Source organism: Lemur catta, chromosome 6, assembly GCF_020740605.2.
Source record: "Lemur catta isolate mLemCat1 chromosome 6, mLemCat1.pri, whole genome shotgun sequence".
Taxonomy (NCBI): domain Eukaryota; kingdom Metazoa; phylum Chordata; class Mammalia; order Primates; family Lemuridae; genus Lemur; species Lemur catta.
In genome coordinates this window covers 4,072,719-4,091,913 of record NC_059133.1, presented here as the reverse complement: position 1 = coordinate 4,091,913, position 19,195 = coordinate 4,072,719, and the positions used below count along the sequence as shown (strand labels likewise).

Sequence of the window (19,195 nt, the reverse complement as noted above, 5' to 3'; positions counted from 1 at the left end):
ATCAGAGCCACACAGGTCGCGTACTGGAAGGCTTCCTGGAGGAGGAGGGATTTGGGCTGGGCCTTGGAGGACCGGGCACTTCCATGGTGGAGCATGGAGCATGGGCATCCCAGGCAGTGGATACAGCATGTGCAAAAAGGGATGAGGGCTTTGATTGTTGATATCAACATTGGGGGGCACCAAAAAAGCCCTCATCCTCAATGCCACCAAAGGGCACGAGAGAGCCCAGTGAGCTTGGGGACATGTCAGTGTTCAGCGGGGCTGGTGCCAGGGGCTGAGGGGAGAGGGGAGAAGGGCGGTGGAGAGGTTGGCAGGAGCTGACTGGCCATGCAGGGCCTTGGAGACAAGGCTAAAAAGCGTGGGCTCTATCCTGAGGACAGTCAGAGGCCCTAAAGGGCTTTACATGAGGGAAGTGACAACCAGGTCTGTGGTTTAGAAATGTCACTCTGACTTCTGGGTGGAGATGCACTGGAGAGGTGACACACGAACAAGGGGGCCCAGTAGGAGGCAGGTCTCGGGTGTGGATGCTGGGGCCCCATGGCCTGGGTTTAAAACCCATGTCCCCACTCCCTACTCCCTACCTGGAGGACACTGGGACGTCTACCTGTCCATCACAGCAGTGCCAGGCCCTGTGCTGGTGCTGGGCTCAGGGACAGCTCCTGCCCACATGGAGCTTACATTCTAGCGGGCAGTTACTCAACCCCTTTGAGCCTCAGTTACTGCATCTGTAAAATGGAGGTACTAACACTACCTGCCTCCCAAACTGGATGTGCAAATGTGTGTGAAACGCCCAGCACAGTCCCCGACGCGTGGGGGCCATAGTTATTATTACGTTATTAGTCCAGGCATGAAGACACGAGAGAGCCAAATGTGTGTGTTAAGGCTGAATTGTGTCCCCCAAAATTCACCTGTTGAAGTCCGAACCCCTAGAATGTCAGAATGTGATTATATTTGGAGACAGGGCCTTTAAAGAGGTAATTAAGGTGAAATGAGGTCGTTGGGGCGGACCCCAATCCAACAGATACAAACACAGAGGGAAAGCCACGTGCTGACAGAGGGAGACGACGGCATCTATGCTCCCAGGAGAGAGGCCATCGGAGAAACCAACCCTGCTGACACCTTGACCTTGGACTTGTGGCCTCTGGAACCGTGAGAACAGAGGTGTCTGCTGTCTGAGCCGCCCAGCCCAGGGTATCTATGACAGCTTCCCCAGGACATCGATACAATGTGCCAGGCCATGGTGGCAGGACTGAAAAGGAAGAGACAGATTCCAGAGTCACCGGGGAGACCTGCATGCCCAGCACATAGTAGGCACCCAACTAATATGTGTTGAGAAAGTTTGGATTGTGTGAGGGAGGCCTGAGAGGGAGGAGGAGCCAGGACACGCCCGGCAGGGCCCGGGGCAGAGGGTGACGGCCTGAGGACTGAGGGGCGCCCAGACGCTGCCGGCACTCCAGCCACAGAGCATGTCCACACCATGGCACACTTCATGCCTCCCCTCTGCAAGGGGCCCTCTTGCCTATCCCCATTTTACTGAAAAATAACGAGGCTTTGGAGAGAGTCAGGACTGGCCCAGCGAGAATCAGAGCCGGGCTGAGGGAGCCCCTCCAGGGCCACCAAGGAGGGCACGTTCTGCAGCACAGGCGGCTGGAAATGTGGGTCTGGAGCTTGGGAGAGGAGAGGTGGGGCCGCTTGGAGTGACGTAGCATCGCTGTCACAGAGCAGGTGCAGATGGGTGAGCGCCCGGGTGGGGACGTGGGATTCTTCACTTGCATTCAGTTTCGTTTCGTGTTGTTTCAAAGTGACTGGCTCTCAAAGCGTTGAAAAGCTTGGCTTCCAGGACATCTGGAACAGATGTTCAGCAGCACCGAAGCAGGTGCTCGCGGCAGCGGGCATTTCCGGCTGCTTCTCCGACTTCTAAGGAAGGAGTGTGGAAACTGACTCCATCAGGCCTCTCTGGCCCCTGCAGGCACGTTTCTGGGTCAAGCATTTCCAGCCGGCGAACTCCTCATGTTTCAAATTCAGAGGAGGCCTGTGAAGGGCTGGGCTTTGTTAACCTTTCATGTCACGGAACTTCCTGCTTCTCAGCCTCCCGTGGAGCACGTCTGCCAGGCCAGGGTTCAGGAGGACAGTCCGATGGATCCACATATATAAACGGACTGAAGCTGTCAGCACTCCGGAAGTCGCCTGACCAAAAAGGGGAAATTAAAAAAAAATTTTGCAAAAACCTTTTTGGAACGACCACGTGGAGCAGCAGGGACATTGGCAGGTGTTAGGCCTCTCACCTGTTTCCCCTCCAGGACACAAGCATTGGTCTCTCCCAAGCGAATCCGCCACAGTGACTCATTTCTCCCGCACTTCCCCCTCTTCGGGATGTGCCAAACCAAAGTCAGCGGTCTTTGAAGTGGAGACTTGTTTAGAAATCCAAAGTTTTTTTTCTTTTGTGCAAACATTTTTGGGCCTTTACAGATTATTGTTTTAACATTTTCCCCTGAATGTGCTCTCCATATTTGGGTAAAGCAAGAGATGAGAGGAATTTTAGTGTTTTTTTTTTTTTTTTTTTTTAAAGAAACCACAGCATCTTGGAGAAAACAACAGGTTCCTGAGCCTAGTCTCTCTCACGAGGGATTCTGGGCCGAGCCTTCGACATCACCCCTGCTCGCCTCTGATAAACTCCAGGTTCACCAGCAATCGTTGGACAAGAAATGTCAGTCTATAAAAATTCTTGGACTAAAACCCCACCCCTGGTCAGAAGTTCTTTATCTCTGGGGCATTTTTTGTGTGCTGAAGATAAAGATCTGATCACCTGCTCTCTGCGTGGCAGAGCTGAGAGGCCATCAAACTGCCTCCCCATTTTACAGAGTGAAAGCTGAGGCCCAGAGAAGGCAGCAGTGCATTTGTGGCAGCGCACAGAATCTTTTCCCCCCAATGATTTTGCAGTGAAAAATTTCAAACCTGCAGAAACATTCCAAGAACAGTACAATGAATACCTGTATTTATCTACCAACTGCTAACACGAGGCTACATTTGCTTTCTCTTTTTTGTCATCCCAGATATTTGTTAGTCTCAGAAACTGTGACACTTCACCCACATTATTCCAGCATGCATTCCTTTTACGTGACCAAGAAATTTAACATCGAATCAATATTATTATCTAATACACACTCCATAATTCAACTTTCCCTCATTGTCAAACTAGCTACAATAGTGTTTGTTACAGGTTGCTTCTTTTTATCCAAGGATTAATGAAAAGTCACTCAGTGGAGTTAATTGTTCCATCTCCTTTGTGTCCTTCACTCTATTATACACCAGTTCTCAGCCTTTTGCTTGGTTTCATTTTTGCTTTTGTCTTTCACGACATGGACACTTTCAGAGCACTGGGCCAGCTGGTCTGCAGAAAGTCCCTCAATTTCGATCTTGTGTCCTGTTGATTAGATTCAGGTCAAACGTTTTGGGCAGGACACTGCAGAGATGACAGTGAGCCCTTCTCCATGCCATGACACCAGGAAACACAGGAGGTCAGCTTGTCCCGTTACCGGGGACATTCAGTTTTATCATTTGGTTAAGTTGGTGTCGTCACATTTCTGCACACCTTGTTCCCTAAAAGTCTCCCACCCTACGGCATTAGCATCCACTGAGATGATTCTTTCATGCATCAGTGATTACCATGGTACTTGTCAAATGGTGACTTTTACTTTGTAATTACTTCGATATTTATTAGTTGGTGGTCTTCTTTTATAAAGAATTGTCCTTTCCTCTCTTTGAAAACATCTCTAAAAGTATCAATATTGACTCATGGATTTGTATTTTTCCCAAGGGGCTGATACTTCCATTATTTTTTTGGTACTCCAATGTTCCCAGATGTAGCCACGGGGAGCCACTGCAAGCTGTTCCGTGCCAGCTCCTCCGACATGTTCCCACCATCCTCCAAGCCCCTCTTCACGTTCCAGCACAGTAAGACGTACAATATGTCAGGCTCCTCTGGACGTTCCCTGTCCCAGCTCTGGAGTCAGCCATCTCTCCCAGGGCCTGGCGCCTTTGGAGGCTGGTGTTCAGCATCTCAGGGTGGTTCCGTGCTCTTTGCAACTGGGCTGTTACTGCTTCCAGGCCCTTTCAGTAGACAGAGGTGGAATGTTGGTTTTTTTTTTCATAACTAATTAAAAAAAAAAAAAAAACTCCAGATGCAGTGGCACATTCCTGTAATCCCACCACTTTGGGAGGCCAAGGTGGAGGGTTGCTTGAGGCCAGGAATCCGAGACCAGCCTGGGCAACATAGCAAGACAAAAAATTTTAAAATTAGCTGGGTGTGGTGGCACGTGCCTGTAGTCCCAGCTTCTCGGGAGGCTGAGGAGGGAGGGTTGCTTGAGCCCAGGAATTAGAGGCAGCAGTGAGCTATGGTCTCACCACTGCACTTTAGCCCGGGTGACAGAGTGAGACTGTCTCAAACTACTACAACAACAACAAAACCACGGAGTTTTTCTTCCTTCATTCCAAATCTCTCCCTCATCCTATAGGGAGAACCTGGGTCTTGGCAACACCAATCCTAGGGGAGTCCCTCCAGAACCGCTCTCCCTCCCTACTGCCAATAACCCCACTAGTGAGGTCCAGGACTCTATTGCAGGTCTCTTTGTCCTTGGGGTATCCTCCACCAAGGGGGCGCAGCCAGAAAGCCTAGTTCCAGTTACTCAGCTGCACGCTTTTTCTTTTCTTTTTCTGCCGATGGGGTTATGTCATCAGTACCATACACAGATTCATTAGTTTCTCTTGGTTTTCAATTTTGGTTTTTCCCCATCCTTGTTGACTTAATTTTATTTCTTCAATGTAAAATTTATTTAAGGTGCACTGGGAGGAGTGCACAGATTCCTGAGGCTGGAAGGAACCCTCTAGTCCAGGTGAGGAGCCCGATTCCTATTTTCAAAGGCCCCCTCAGGAGGCAGGCGCTGAAACCCTGTTCCATCCCTTTTGAAGCAGCCCTGGGCTGGGCAGCAGGACTCCTGGGTTCCACCAGTCTCGCTGTTTCCAGGGAGCCCACGTATGACCTGGTGAGTCCCTGCCCTGCCCGGCCTTCCTGGGCCTTGGCCTTGCACCCGTGAACCCAAAGGGTCACACCGGAGGTCTTCCAACAGCTCCCAGGCCCGGGACTTTGTTTTCCCACGATAGCACTTTTACTGGTTACCCCGTTTCATTTCCCAAGAACCCAATGTCTGGCACATAGTAGGGGCTCCATAAATAGTTGTGCGAACCGGTGTCCTCATTTTACAGTTTGGAAACTGAGGCTCCAAGAGAGGGTGGCTTGCCCCCAACATCCCATTAGGTGGGAGACGCCGTGAAAGCGCCACGCTGGCCTCAACACACAGTAGGCTCTTTGGGGAGGGCTTGGGAAGGTCCCGCCAGGTCGGATTTGCGCCCAGCGGCACCGTGCGGCTCAGGGCAGCCCGGGGCGGGGCCGTATGCAAATAGCCAGCGAGGAGGCCGCGGATTGGCCGGCGCGGGCGGGGGTGGGGCCGAGGAGCGCCCAGGGCCGGCAGGTGCAGGCGAGAGAGGCCAGGTGTCCGCTCGCCCGCTGGACCCCGCGCTCCTGCGGCTCCTCCCGGGCCATGCCTCCGCTCTGGGCGCTGCTGGCCCTCGGCTGCCTGCGGTTTGGCTCGGGTAGGAGGAGAAGGGAGGAGGGGGCTGTGCCTAGGGAGAGCAGGCAGCTGTGTCCTGGGGCGTGCACCACCTGAACCCTGATTCCTGGCGCAGGGACCCAGATATTATTATTAATAGTAGTAATAGCCAACAGTAATGAGCTTCCTCTGGTGGGACTCTGCGGGCTCACGGTTGGCTACAGCCCTGCGGTGGGTGTTGCGAGAGACCAACACAAAGGGGTCTGCGGGACAGCAGAGAAGGGACCAGACCCAGACTCACGGTAATGTTCGAACTGGGGGAGACGGAGGGACATTCCGGTGAGGACCAGCGTGGGCAAGTCCATGGAGGTGGGAGGCAGCATGGCCTCTCCTGGGAACTGCCCCTCCATCGGTGCCCTGGAGCCTGCGGAGGAGCGGGGCTGGAAACCCAACCAAGGCAAAGCCCAGAACTTCGGGACCTTGCTGCCTTTCCATAGAGGCTGGACTGTCAGAGGGCAGTGAGGGCTATGGAAGGGCCCCAGCAGGGGAGTGACATGGACAGATTTGCATGTGGGAGAGCAGAGAGGGCCTGTTACTAGGGTCCAGGTGAAGAGGGTGGGATAGAGGGGGGCTGGGCCAGTGGGTGGAGAAACGCTTAGCAGGGGCAACGGGGTTCTTGGCGACTGAATGTCTGCAGGGGCAGAGGGCAGCGGTTTGACCCGACTGTCCGGTTTCTGGCCAGGATGATCAGGTGGGGGGCAGGGGCACTGCCTGTGTCTGAGACAAGTTCACGAGGTGGCCCTGGGGGAGGGTGAAGCCCAGAGCCTGGCTCACAGCAGGTGCTCAGTAACTGCATGCAGATGGGGGGCAGAGGGTGCCCATGGGCATGGGCAGTTCTGCCAGGAGCAGCTCCTGTCCTCATTGCCTCCTCCAGCTGTGAATCTCCAGCCCCAACTGGCCAGCGTGACCTTTGCCACCAACAACCCCACACTCACCACCGTGGCCTTGGAAAAGCCTCTCTGCATGTTTGACAGCTCAGAGGCCCTCGCTGGCCCCTGTGAGATCTACCTCTACGTCCTGGTCGACTCAGGTAAGGGCCCCGCTTCCCTCTGGCTGCTCCAAAAGGGGCTTTGACCTGTCCACAGGGAGGAGGAAGGTAGACGGATGTTCCGTCCTTGTAGTAGTCTAATTAAACTATCCCATTCTCTTTACCAACATGCTCTGGCATCCACTCTGGGCCAGCCTTGGACTGGGTGCTGTGGCCACAGCCCTGTCTTTACCCTAGAAGGGTATCCAGTCAAGTGGGGAAATAATGACAGCACCAATCACAGAGCACCTACATCATATCAGGTGCTGTGCACACCTTAGAGCTCATATGTGCACCCAGCCCACACGGCAGCTATTACCAACGCCCGTTACAGGGCAGGGAACCTAGGCTCGGAGCGGTGGATATTCACTGGAGCTCCAGAGCTTGAGGGTGAACCCTCAGCTCTCTGGTCCTCAAGCCCAAGTCCTTCCTGAGGCTTCCCAGGGTGGTTCAAGCTCAGTGTTTGTGAGACAAAGGCAAGCATTCGGACCTGCTCAGACCTGCTTGCACAGCCCAGCCCTTGACCCCTTCACTGGTGGGGATACTGGGCTCCCGAGAGAAGGAGCCCAGTGACGACGTTTACTTTTCTAGCAACCAGTTGTTTACGACTGCTCATTCAGGGGCATTATTTTATTCTTTCAGCAAACGTTTAGTGACCACCTACCTGTGCCCAATCTGTGGGCACTGGGGGATAGTCCTTTCCCACTTCACAGAAGAGAAGTTGAGTCCAGAGAGGTGGAGTGAGTTGTCCAAAATCACCTATCTAGTAAGGCAGAGACCAGGGAACCGACATAGGTCCATCCTTCTCCATGTTATTTCCCCTGCACCATATGACCCTCCTTTCCCGTTTTGCAGAAGAGAGAATCCAGGGCTTTCAGCAATGAGGGCACACATGTCCCTTGGGCTAGGGGATTACAGGAATGTGGCAGTGGGAGAGCCAGATGTAGCGCCTGAAGCAAGGGAGGTGATCCCTGTCCATGTCCCCCACTGTGCTGGGAGAACAGAGACTGAGAGACTGAGCTTGCCCAGTGTCTGTGACCCCAGTGCCCAGCACAGAGCTGGGGCAGAGAGGATGCTCAGGGGTGTTTGATGAATGACTGAGTGAGTGACGCTGGAGTAGCCAGAAACCTCACTCCTGGCACTACCTTTGCAGCCAGCTCCAGGAATGCCTCTGTGCAGGATGGCACCAAGAACCCACTGAGCACCACGTTCCAGCAAACAGAGGGCGGGAGGACAGGCCCCTACAAAGCTGCGGCCTTTGACCTCAGCCCCTGCAGTGACCTGCCCAGCCTGGATGCCATTGGGGACGTGTCCCAGGCCTCGCAGATCCTGAATGCATACCTGGTCAGGGTGGGTGCCAACTCCACCTGCCTGTGGGACCCTAACTTCCAGGGCCTTTGCAACCCACCCCTGTCGGCGGCCACGGAGTACAGGTGGGTGTGAGCGGCCGCAGGAGAGACTGGGGAAGAGGCAGTGGGGGCGAAGCGGGAGCAGCCACGCGTCTCGAGAGCTCAAGTGCTGGGACTTTCCCAGGTCCCAGGCTGGGCGGCTTCCTGGGCGTGCGACTGTGAGGAACCCACGTTTTCACTTTGCACTGGGCCCCACAGAGGATGCGTCTGGTCCGAGCCCATCTCGTGTGTGGAGGTCACCATTTACAGGGAGCCTTCCCATCTACAGGGAGGGAAAGTGTGGTCCAGAGACGGAAGGTTGCCTAGAGAAAGCTGTGGCCCAGCATGAGCTAGAGCCCGCCCAAGGCCTTTCCACCCACAGCCTCATCCTCGGCTCTGTCCTTCCTCCTTCCAGCCCTTCTGCTGCCCACCCCACCCCAGCACGTCCCGGATTGATTCCCACACATTTTTTCCGGAGCGTCTTCTCTGTACAAGCACAGGGCTCAGAGTGCCTGGTGCCAAAGCCTTGAGATACACCTGCTCCGGTTACCATGGAGATACCTAGGGTGGGGTCTCTGCAGCTTCCTGGACCCTTTTGGGGCCCCAAACATCGCCCGCCTGCCATGCTCTCAGAGGGCTCACCCTTCCCTGGGTCTCAGCCACCAGGCAGGACAAGGTCCCGGCTCCCTCCCCAACCCCTTACTTCTGACCTTGTTTTTAACATGGCAAAAGCTCTCCCTCCTCCTGGACCTAAGAGGCAGCCCTCTCTGACTTCATCTACAAGCCCACCCTGCCTTGGGGACAGCCCCACCTCTGGAATTCTCACCTTGAAATAGAGAGAAGTACAGGATTAAGCAAAACACTCTTTTAAAAGAGATTAAGGGCCGGGTGTGGTGGCTCACGCCTGTAATCCTAGCACTCTGGGAGGCCGAGGCGGGTGGATCGCTCGAGGTCAGGAGTTCAAGACCAGCCTGAGCAAGAGTGAGACCCCGTCTCTACTAAAAATAGAAATAAATTATCTGGCCAACTAAAATATATATAGAAAAAAAAAATTAGCCGGGTATGGTGGCGCATGCCTGTAGTCCCAGCTACTCGGGAGGCTGAGGCAGTAGGATTACTTAAGCCCAGGAGTTTGAGGTTGCTGTGAGCTAGGCTAACGCCACGGCACTCACTCTAGCCCGGGCAACAAAGTGACACTCTGTCTCAAAAAAATAAATAAATAAATAAATAAAAAATAAAAGAGATTAAGAGTTGTAATTATTTTTTAAGTGTTAAACTGCAGCTGTAAACTTCTCAGTCCTCAGAACATCCATCACTTTAAACTGACGATGTATGAGACCTCAGGCAGGCTGTGGATGTTTTGTACTGTATTGCTCCATCTTCTTTTGTGATTAGTAACACTTGGTTGGGGATTTCTGCACTTAAAATGTAGCTCTTGTCCAAGGGCAGCAAGCTTGGTGATGAATATTATTCCAGGTTTTTTTTTAAAGTTCCCTTCGAGATGCCAAGGACCAGGCTTGGAGCAGTGGAAAGCAGAAATGCCAGGAGGTCAAATGCTTTAACACTCAGCAAATCTGCTACAGGAAACAGAGGGGCCTCCTACAGGGAGCAGCTAGAACAGGGGCGCTGACTCTGGAGGGCTTCACGGAGGAGGTGGCCTCTAAACTGGGGAAGGGCCCGGGGAGTCATGTGTGGCCAAGATGCAGCACCGTCCTGTTGCCCAGAGCCCACCCAGTGGCTGTCTACCTTTCCATCTCCTGGAAGGTCCCCTGCTGTGCCCCCCACCAGGCCCTCTGACACCTCCCACCTCCCTGTGGCTGGGGCTCCCAGGAAGGATGGAATCACGCTCGCTCCGTCTCCTTCCAGGTTCAAGTATGTCCTCGTCAATATGACCACTGGCTTGGTACAGGACCAGACCCTCTGGTCGGACCCCATCCGCACCAAGTGGCGTAAGTGGTGGGGGGCTGCAGGGACCCTCAAGGGCCAGGCGGGACCATGGGAATGGCAGGAATGCCTCCCCAGGCTCGGGCAGCCTGCTGGGGTGATGAGTAAAAGGCACCTTCAAGTGTTTAACATGGAACTTCCTCCTTCCTCGCTTCAGTCCTTGAGGGCCAGGTGTTGAAACAGATCAGGGTGGAGGACTTGGTGGGGTTTGGGCCGGGCAGCGGGTGTAGCTGAAGTCAAAGCCAGCGGGCGGCCTTTCCAGCCCTCTGGTGTGTGGCCTCAAGGGGCACATAGCTTGAACCTCTATGACCATGTGAGATGGTTGCAGAGGCCTGAGACTAAGACAGAGGAGGCAGCAGGAGAACCACACACCCCCACCCCCACCCCTTCTCCGTAGCACCTGGATGGTTTTCCTGACCACGGAAGGGCTGGGAGGGCGCCCGAGCCGCTGGGGGCCTGCCTGTCCCTTCCTGGACACCATCTGAGGTTCTCAGCAGAGATCCGAGGTTTAGGCACACAGAATCGTGTCTACTGAATGTCAGGGGCCACGTGAGGGACTTGGAATTTTGACTGTGTAAGACCCTAACTTAGGACTCCCCTCCCACCACAGCTTGGCCCCCAAGACTGCCTGGTCGGATGGGCCGGCACAGAGCTGAGCATTTTACCTGCGGCTTCCGATAGGTCGCACGCTGGTGGGTCGGGTAGGGCAGTGTGTGAGTGTGTGAGTGCATGTGAGAGTGAGCGTGTGGCATGGGGCGTGCGTCAGCGTGAGTGTGACAGGGTATGGCGGGGGGACTCCTCCCATCCTCACTCCCTCACTCCCTGGGAATGCCCACCCCTCCCGTGGCATTCCCAGGAATCGTGGTGCTGCTGAAACAGCCCTGGGACCCTTGGGACTGAGGGTCCTTCCTCCAAGCCCAGCCTCTGACCCTCACTCCCGTGTGAGCCCCTCGAATCCTTAGTTTCCTCATCTGAGAAGCTGGGAGAAGAGTTCTTGCTGGGGCTCCCCGGCAGGCTTCCTTTGCGGAACCCAGGCAGAAGCACCAGGCCCAGCTCTCTTGTGGGAGGACCTAAGGGCCAGTCTAGTGACAACATGCATCTGGGCCCAGGCAGCAGGGCTTCAGCCTGGATTCTGCATGTCCCTAGACAGGGGCTCAGTGTCCCTGAGTGCAATGAGAGATCTGCAGGATGCGGACTTGGGAGACCTGCCTGGGACGGCTGTAGCAGGACCTATAAATTGTTCGCGTAGCTCCAGAAGGGCAACGCCAGCCCCAGAAGAGTGAGAGCCACAGTGCCCCTGGCCCTGTTAGATCAGGGCCCTGTGCTTTGTCTTTGTTTTACTTGTTTAGACTGTTTCCCACCCATCTCACCAGCAGACTTGAGTCCATTTATAATTTAAAAATATGGAGGCCAGGCGAGGTGGCTCACGCCTGTAATTCTAGCACTCTGGGAGGCTGAGGTGGGAGGATTGCTCAAGGTCAGGAGTTCGAGACCAGCCTGAGCAAGAGCAAGACCCGCGTCTCTACTAAAAAGAGAAAGAAATTAGCCGGACAACTAAAAATGTATAGAAAAAATTAGCCTGGCATGGTGGTGCATGCCTGTAGTCCCAGCTACTCGGGAGGCTGAGGCAGGAGGATTGCTTGAGCCCAGGAGTTTGAGGTTGCTGTGAGCTAGGCTGATGCCACGGCACTCTAGCCCGGGCAACAAAGCGAGACTCTGTCTTCAAAAAAATGAAATAAAAATAAAAATATGCAAAAAGGCAGTTAAAAGAGGAAGAGGCCAGAAACACAAGAAAGTTGGGAATCGGGATTAGGACAAACAAGGTAATTGTGCCTAAAACTTGGGAGGAGAGAGTCACTGAACCGGGTCCCAGGCTCATCCCTGGATTCCTGATAGCCTGGGCAGGGGGACACGCCTCTTCCCTGGGAGAAGGTTGCGGGTGGCTCCGGGCACCTGGGGAGTAACTGGGCTTTGGTCTGCTGCAGTCACCCCGCACTCAGTGATCGACACCTGGCCGGGCCGAAGGAGCGGAGGCATGATCGTCATCACCTCCATCCTGGGCTCCCTGCCCTTCTTCCTGCTCCTGGGCTTTGCTGGCGCCATCATCCTCAGCCTCATGTGAGTACCCACCAGCCATGAGGGCCGGACCCAGGGACAGGCTCCAGGAAGGCAAGGGAGCCACCTTCCACCCTGGGGCGCGGGGTCTGGTGAAAGGGGAGCACAGTCCCGAGATCTCAAGGCTGCAGGGCCTTCAAGGTCAAGTCGTGGAGCTGGGGAGAGGGGCTCAGCACTTGGGCCTTGCTGGTGGCAGCCAACTCTGATCTTAGCTCTGACACCAGAGTTGTGCAGCCTTGGGCGAGGCGTGCTATCCTCTTATTCCTCACTCCCCATCTGCAAAATGCAGGCAATAAATATTATTGGCCGCCTGGAGTTGTGAAGGTTAAGAGGAATGATCTCTGTGAAGTCCTCAGGGAAGTGCCCAGGAACTAACAAGTATTTGCTTTTGTTGTCATTATAATTCACTCACTTGCAGTACAGATAGGGGAACTGAGGCCCAGAGGGGGAAAGGGTGGCCCAAGGTCACACAACCTGGGACCAGAACCCAGAGCTGGGACTGGAATGCAGGTCTCCTGACTCCACTAACACCTCTGGTTTGTGTCTGCTTGAGATTAGGGCTTGAGGTCTCCTGTGGGCGTAGCAGGGCTCGCCGGGCTGCCCAGGGGAAGACACACTCCACTAATACTTGGGAGGACCCATAGGTGCCTTCGGAAACCAGACAGCAGGGCAGCTCCCGCCTGGAGCACCAGGGCGGGCTCCCAGAAGGAAGGATCAGTGTCTCGTGGTGTGTGCCCCTCCGTGGGAGGGAGGCGGCCCCAGGGGGCTTTGAAGATGGGGACAGGTGGAGGGGTGGGAGGGGCAGACAGAAGAGTTGCTGGGAGTAGGTACAATTAAGTGGATACGTGGAAACCAGCCAGGCGGGGAAAGATAGGTGGGGCGGGTGGGGAATGGAGTCGGGGAGGGGGCTGTGAACTTGGAAATCAGGTTGACTTCTGACATTTAAGTCAATAAAACACAAATAATAGATGACGTTAGCTACCAAAAGACTCTACCTGGCTGGACCTGGGAGCAGTCAGGACAGGTTATGTCCTTGCCTTTCTTTGGGCAGCGCCCTGATTGGCACCCGAGGCCCTGTGCTCCGAATTCAGCCTGCTCTGCCCTTTGTCCCTCCTAACATCTCCACCCTGATCTGGCTGCAGCTGCGCCGACCTTCCCACTGCTGCCCCAGGCGCTCCTCAGCCCTGCCTGCCTCACACCTGCTGACCTCACCCAGGCGCCTCCCTCTGCCCTCGACACTTCTCCTTTAGGACCAGCCGAGCTGCCTCCTCTTCCAGGAAGCCTTCCTGCGGCTCCCGGCTGTGCCTGTCCATTCTGTGTGGTCATTGTCTGTTGTGGTCTGTCCCCCCCTACAATCTTGGCTCTTTGGGGACATAGGACAATGGCCTCAAATTGTCCAGCTCACAGTGAGACCTATAAACTGTTCACAGAGTTTCAAGAGGGTGACATTTTCTTTATTCCCAGGGCCTGGCCAGGGTGAGTGCCCAGAAAGATTGGGATTGAATGAATGCCTAAGGCAACGTCTGTGAAAGCAATGTCTAAGTCTTAAGGCCACAACCACCTCTAGGGGTTTGGGTTTGCCCCGCCGCCTAATCCTGGCTCTCTGCATCCCGCTGGCCAGGGACATGGGGAGTTCGGACGGGGGAAACGACGCACGACTCCCAGATCACTCAGGAGGCTGTCCCCAAGTCGCTGGGGACCTCAGAGCCTTCCTACACGTCCGTGAACCGGGGGCCGCCCCTGGACAGGGCTGAGGTGTATTCCAGCAAGCTCCAGGACTGAGCTGAGCACCACCCCCGGCGGCAGCCTCTTCCCCGCTGGCCTGTTCACGCCCTGATGGACGGTGAAACCGGGTGTGTTGCCAACTGCAGGAAAACCCTTAATAAAATCTTCCCGAGATTTCGAGTTTAAGAGCAGTTTGTAGAATGAATGACTGAGGAGGTGAATGGATGAATGAGTTGATATCATATTGAGGGCTTGGATTATTTTTCTAGAGGGTGAGGGCAGGGGACTGATTTTCAGTCAAGGCCACAGTGGTGAGAGCTGAGTGCAAACATGTGAGTTGCTTGAGCCCTGCCCCCAACTCTCCATCTCTGCATCTGTAAAATGGGCTGGTGGAAAGGATTTGTTTCCAAGCCGTGCATGCTGGGTTCCTCCATGACTTTCCCTGAGGACCCTGAAGCTGGACTATAGGGAAGAGCTGGGCCCTCAGTGAGCTCCCAGTCCAGCAGGACGACAAGGACTGAGTGGGTCAAACGTGACCCATGGCAACACAAACACCATGGTGGGCAGAGCTGCGGGGCACCAAGTCAGCCTGGGGGGTGGGGGGAATTCTGATGAGGACACCGAAGAACTTGCTGACGGATTGGCTGTGGGAGACGAGGGAGAGGGGAGTCGGCCTGACTTCTGGGTTCGGGGCCAGGGCTGCTGTGTGTGGCGGGGCCCTCAGCCAAAGTGGGGACCAGTGGTTTGAGTTGGAGGAAATCGAGAATTTGGGGGGAGTTAAACATGAGCATGGGTATAGGTGAGTAGTGGGCAATGGGGTATCCGGGTCCTGGAGCTCAGGGGGAGGAAGGGGCTGCAGACAGCAGTGTTGGAGATATCGGAGGGGCAGGGTGCCCTGTCGCTCCACAGAGCCACGTAGGCTGGGTTCCCCGCAGCTGATCTGAGTCTTGGCAGAACACGCCGCAATCCTCCCAGAACACAGGTTTGTGAGTAGCTGCCACAAGGCCCTGTCCCTCGTCTCCCATCCCCGCGGGAGCCTGCCATCCTCCCGGGAGCCTGCCATGAGACAGTTTCTCTTGGCCCTGGGCTTGGGCTAGGTCTGAGGCTCCTGCCTCACCCTCCCCTTGGGGCACAGCTGCAGGGAGAGCTCAGCCTCGGGGTGTCCCGCTGCTCATGCCGTGGGTCTGGCCCCTTTTATTTCAGCGTTATCCCATGAGACAAGGATGCGGATACAGGGAGCCGGTATCTTTGATCTTTCTTTTGCTGTCTGCGTCTAATAAGGACACTGTTTTTGGGTTTTGTTTTTAAAAGACCAGCTGCATCCGTTAGCTTTGCCTTGGTAGTCAGGTCACAGCCCTGGATCTGGCTGAGATCATGAAAGGACAAGGGCTGGGGGGGACAGAGAAGGCGATGGACACGGCCCCGTTAGCATCTGGGCAGGGACAGAGGGACAGCCAAGGAGGCAAGGGGCAAACTCACTGGAAAGTCCCTCTGGGGCCCCAGCCCTGTCTTCTGGCATTTGTTCCTTTCCTGGGCACCAGAACATCCCCATCACGGAGGCAGTGACAGCGCTACTCTACCCGCCACCCGCCCCTGCACTCCTGCAGACTGACACACCTCCTCCTTTGACCGGTCCTTGCAGAATGAGGCTCCCAGGCGCCTCCCGGGCAGTTCCAGGGGAGAGAGGGGAGTTTGGAATCAGCGTGGTAGAACGAGCCTTTGCCACCTTCCACCTGGCTCTCCCAGTCCGCTCTCCTGCGCAGAACAGCCCAGGCTGGTGGCTTAGCTTATGGCTTCTGGGCTGGCCTTCTCGGGCTTTGCAGAAACTGCTAATTATAAACACCCGCAGAAACAATTTTATTAGCTCACTTCTCCAAGTCTGAAGGATTCCTCTGCCATGGCTGGCAGGGCAGGGCCTTCACAGCTGAGATTCCCACCTCGACTGGATGCTGTGTCACCTTGCCCACTGCCCCAGTCATGGCTCACTGAGTAGCTACTCACCCTAGGCTTGCTGTGAGAACTGGGGCAAGGAGGGCTGGGCTCCCCTGATCTCTTCTTTGCAAGGAGGGGCAGATGGGGAAGGCTGCTCCCAAATAGGTAGGTGATTTCTTCTGAGATTAGACCAGTCAAAGGTACGTCATTCAATTCCATCCAACAGAGCCCTGAGCCCCAGGCTTAGGATACCTGGGAGCTACCTATCTGGCTGGAAGAACAGCAATCACAGAGGAGCTGTCAGAGCAGAATCCTGGACAGGATCAACACCCTGTCTGAAATAGCACCTGTTCCTCACCACACTCTCACCTCACCCAGCTTGGTTTTTCCATTTTATTGACGTACAGTAAGATGCACCTATTTAAAACATACATTTTGATCCCAACATTTTGGGAGGCCAAGGCAGGAGGGTTGCTTGAGGCCAGGAGTTCGAGACCAGCCTGGGCAATATAGCGAGACCCTGTCTCTACAAATAAAAATAAAACCAGCTGAGCATGGTGGTGCATCTGTAGTCCCAGCTCCTTGGAAGCTGAGGCAGGAAGATGGTTTGAGCCCAGGAATTCAAGGTGACAGTGAGCTATCATCAGGGCACTGCACTCCAGCCTGGGTGACAGAGGGAGACCTTGTCTCTAAAACAAACAAAAATATACATTTGATGAGTTTTGACACCCATGAATCCACCACTGCAATGGAGATAACATATCCATCTTCCTCAAAACTTTCCTCATGCCCCTTGGTAATCTGAGCTGCATTCTGTCTCTAAAGATTAGTTTGCATTTTCTACAGTTTTATATAAATGTAACCACACAGTATGTTCTCTTTTTTGTCTGGCTTCTTTCAGCATAAATATTTTGAGATTCATCATGTTGTCGCAGGCATCAACATTTTGCCCCCTTTTCTTGCCGAGAAGTATTCCACTGTATGAACATTATACAGCTTGGTGATCCATCATTGACCTGTTTTGTTTCCAGCTTGGGGCTATTACAAATAAAGCTGCTATGAACATTCATGCTCAGGTCTCTCCATGGACATCTGCTCTCACTTCTTGTGGGTGGAATGTCTGGTCATATGGTGGCTGTATGATTAATTTTTAAGAAACTGCCAAGCTGTTTTCCAAAGTGTTTGTACCATTTAAAATAATACTTTTTATTCTGAAATAATTACAGATTCACAGAAAGCTGGAAAAAGCAGTGTATTGGGAGGTTCCACGCACCTTCACCCAGCCTCCGCTCTTGTGTAACTACAGCATAATTGTATCAAAACTGGGACATTCATATTGGTACAATACACAGAGCTTATTCAGATTTCACCAGCTTTGCAGGCACTCATTTGTGTGTGCATGCATGTGTTTGTGTGTGTGTGTATGTGTAATTCTGTGCAATTTTATCATGCATGTAGCTTTGAGTCACCACCTCCACAATCAAGATACAGAACTGTTCCAGCTCCACAAGGCCCCCTCCTGCTACACAGTCCCTAACCCTGGCAATCATTGATCTGTTCTCCATCTCAAAAAAAAGAAAAACAAAAACCCACCTGTTATATAAATGGAATCATATAATATGTAACCTTTATTGATTATTTTTTTCTTCCTGCAGCATAATTTCCTTGAGATTCATTCAAGCTATTTCATGTATCAGTACTGCATTCCTTTGTATTGCTGAGTGGTATATTGTATAAATCTACCGGCATTTGTTGAACCACTCACCCACTGAAAGACATTTGGGTTGTTTCTCGTTTTGGGCTATTAGGAACACAGCTGCTATGAACATTTGTGTACAAGTTTTTATATGAACACAGTTTTCATTTCTCTGAAATGAATACCCAAGAGAATACTTGCTGGGTTATACAGTTAAATTCATATTTACTCTTTATTTTTTATTTTTTTAATAGAGACAGGGTCTTGCTCTGTCACCCAGGCTGGAGTGCAGTGATGTGATTATAGCTCACTGTAACCTCAAACTCCTGGCCTCAAGCGATCCTCCCACCTTGGCCTCCCAAAGTGCTGAGATTATGGGTATGAGCCACTGTGCCCAGCTGCATGTTCAGTTTTAAGAGAAATGGCCAAACTATTTTCCAGAGTGGCTGCACAATTTTACATTCCCTCTAGCAATGTATGGGTGATCCAGTTTTTGTGCATCCTCAATGGCATTTGGTGTTGTCACTATTTTTATTCTAGCCATTTTGATAGGTGTGCAGTGGTTATACCACTTTACATTCCTGTCTATAGTGGGTGAGAAGTCCAGTTCCTCCACATCCTTGCCAGCTCTTGGTATGGTCACATCTTTTCACTCTTGGTCATTCTAGTGGTGTGTAGTGGCATCTCACTGTGGTTTTGAGTTGCATGTCCCTAATGAATAATAACATTGAGCATCTGTGCCTATTTGCTATCCATATATCTTTGGAGAAGCATGTGTTCAAATCTTTTACCCAGTTTTTTTATTGGGTTATTCACCTTATTATTGAACTGTGAGTTCTTTACATATTCCAAATTAGGTCCTTGGTCAGACATGTTTTACAAATTTTTTCCATTCTGTGTCTTGCCCTGTTAATTTTGTAGCAGCATCTGTCCCTTGCACAACTTCCTCTTTCCTCATAGCCTCATCATGCCCTGACACCTGGGTCTGTTGTCGGTTTCCCAGTTGACTGCGCTGTCAGAGCCATGAGGGCAGGTGTCCTTAGCCCCGGCACAGTGAGGGCTTAGTGCATATTTGGTTGTTTGTGCAGTGCCCTGCCAGTCCTCCTGGCCATACCATGGCTGCAAGGGTAGGGGACATAGGTTGGTGAGTGGGGACCTCAGAGCAACCTGGTGCCAGCTTCCAGACCACTGGAAAGGAGGCCTGAGCTGAGGCACTGGTGAGGTCTGGCGGGTGGGCAGAGCTGATGGTGGAGAATGAGGGCCAGAGAGAATTTCCAAGGTGCCAGCCTTCCTCCTTAAAACTGAACATGCAGCTGGGCACAGTGGCTCATACCCATAATCTCAGCACTTTGGGAGGCCAAGGTGGGAGGATCGCTTGAGGCCAGGAGTTTGAGGTTACAGCTTCCTCCAACTGCTCCCCAGCCCTGGCATCACAGTTCTTCCTGCCAGCCTGCCCAGAGGCAGGAGCAGCAGAGGAGTTTCTGTAGGAAATTGATATGGGCATGGGTGGAGGCTCCAAAAGGCTTAATTAGTTCCTTTTCCATTAGCATGTTTATAGCATGTATGTGTAACGGCACACGCCGTGTGAGGGTCTACAGTGTACGGTGCGTGTTAGCTCTGTGGGGTGTGGTCCAAGGGCACATGATATGTGCATGTCTGGCCTATACACCAGTGCAGGGCATTTATATACAATGTGGGTCTT

The 19,195-nt window shown here is 53.3% G+C and overlaps 1 protein-coding gene across 1 annotated transcript; it reads left to right on the top strand.

Moving 5' to 3' along the window:
- The first annotated feature begins 5,559 nt into the window (after positions 1-5,559).
- UPK3A (uroplakin 3A) lies at positions 5,560-14,023 on the top strand. Its single transcript, XM_045554877.1, is given in 7 exon segments — positions 5,560-5,649; positions 6,541-6,696; positions 7,847-8,126; positions 9,948-10,030; positions 12,011-12,143; positions 13,762-13,780; positions 13,782-14,023. Coding segments are annotated over 7 exon segments (864 nt in total). The 5' UTR covers positions 5,560-5,597; the 3' UTR covers positions 13,923-14,023.
- Positions 14,024-19,195: the final 5,172 nt, after the last annotated feature.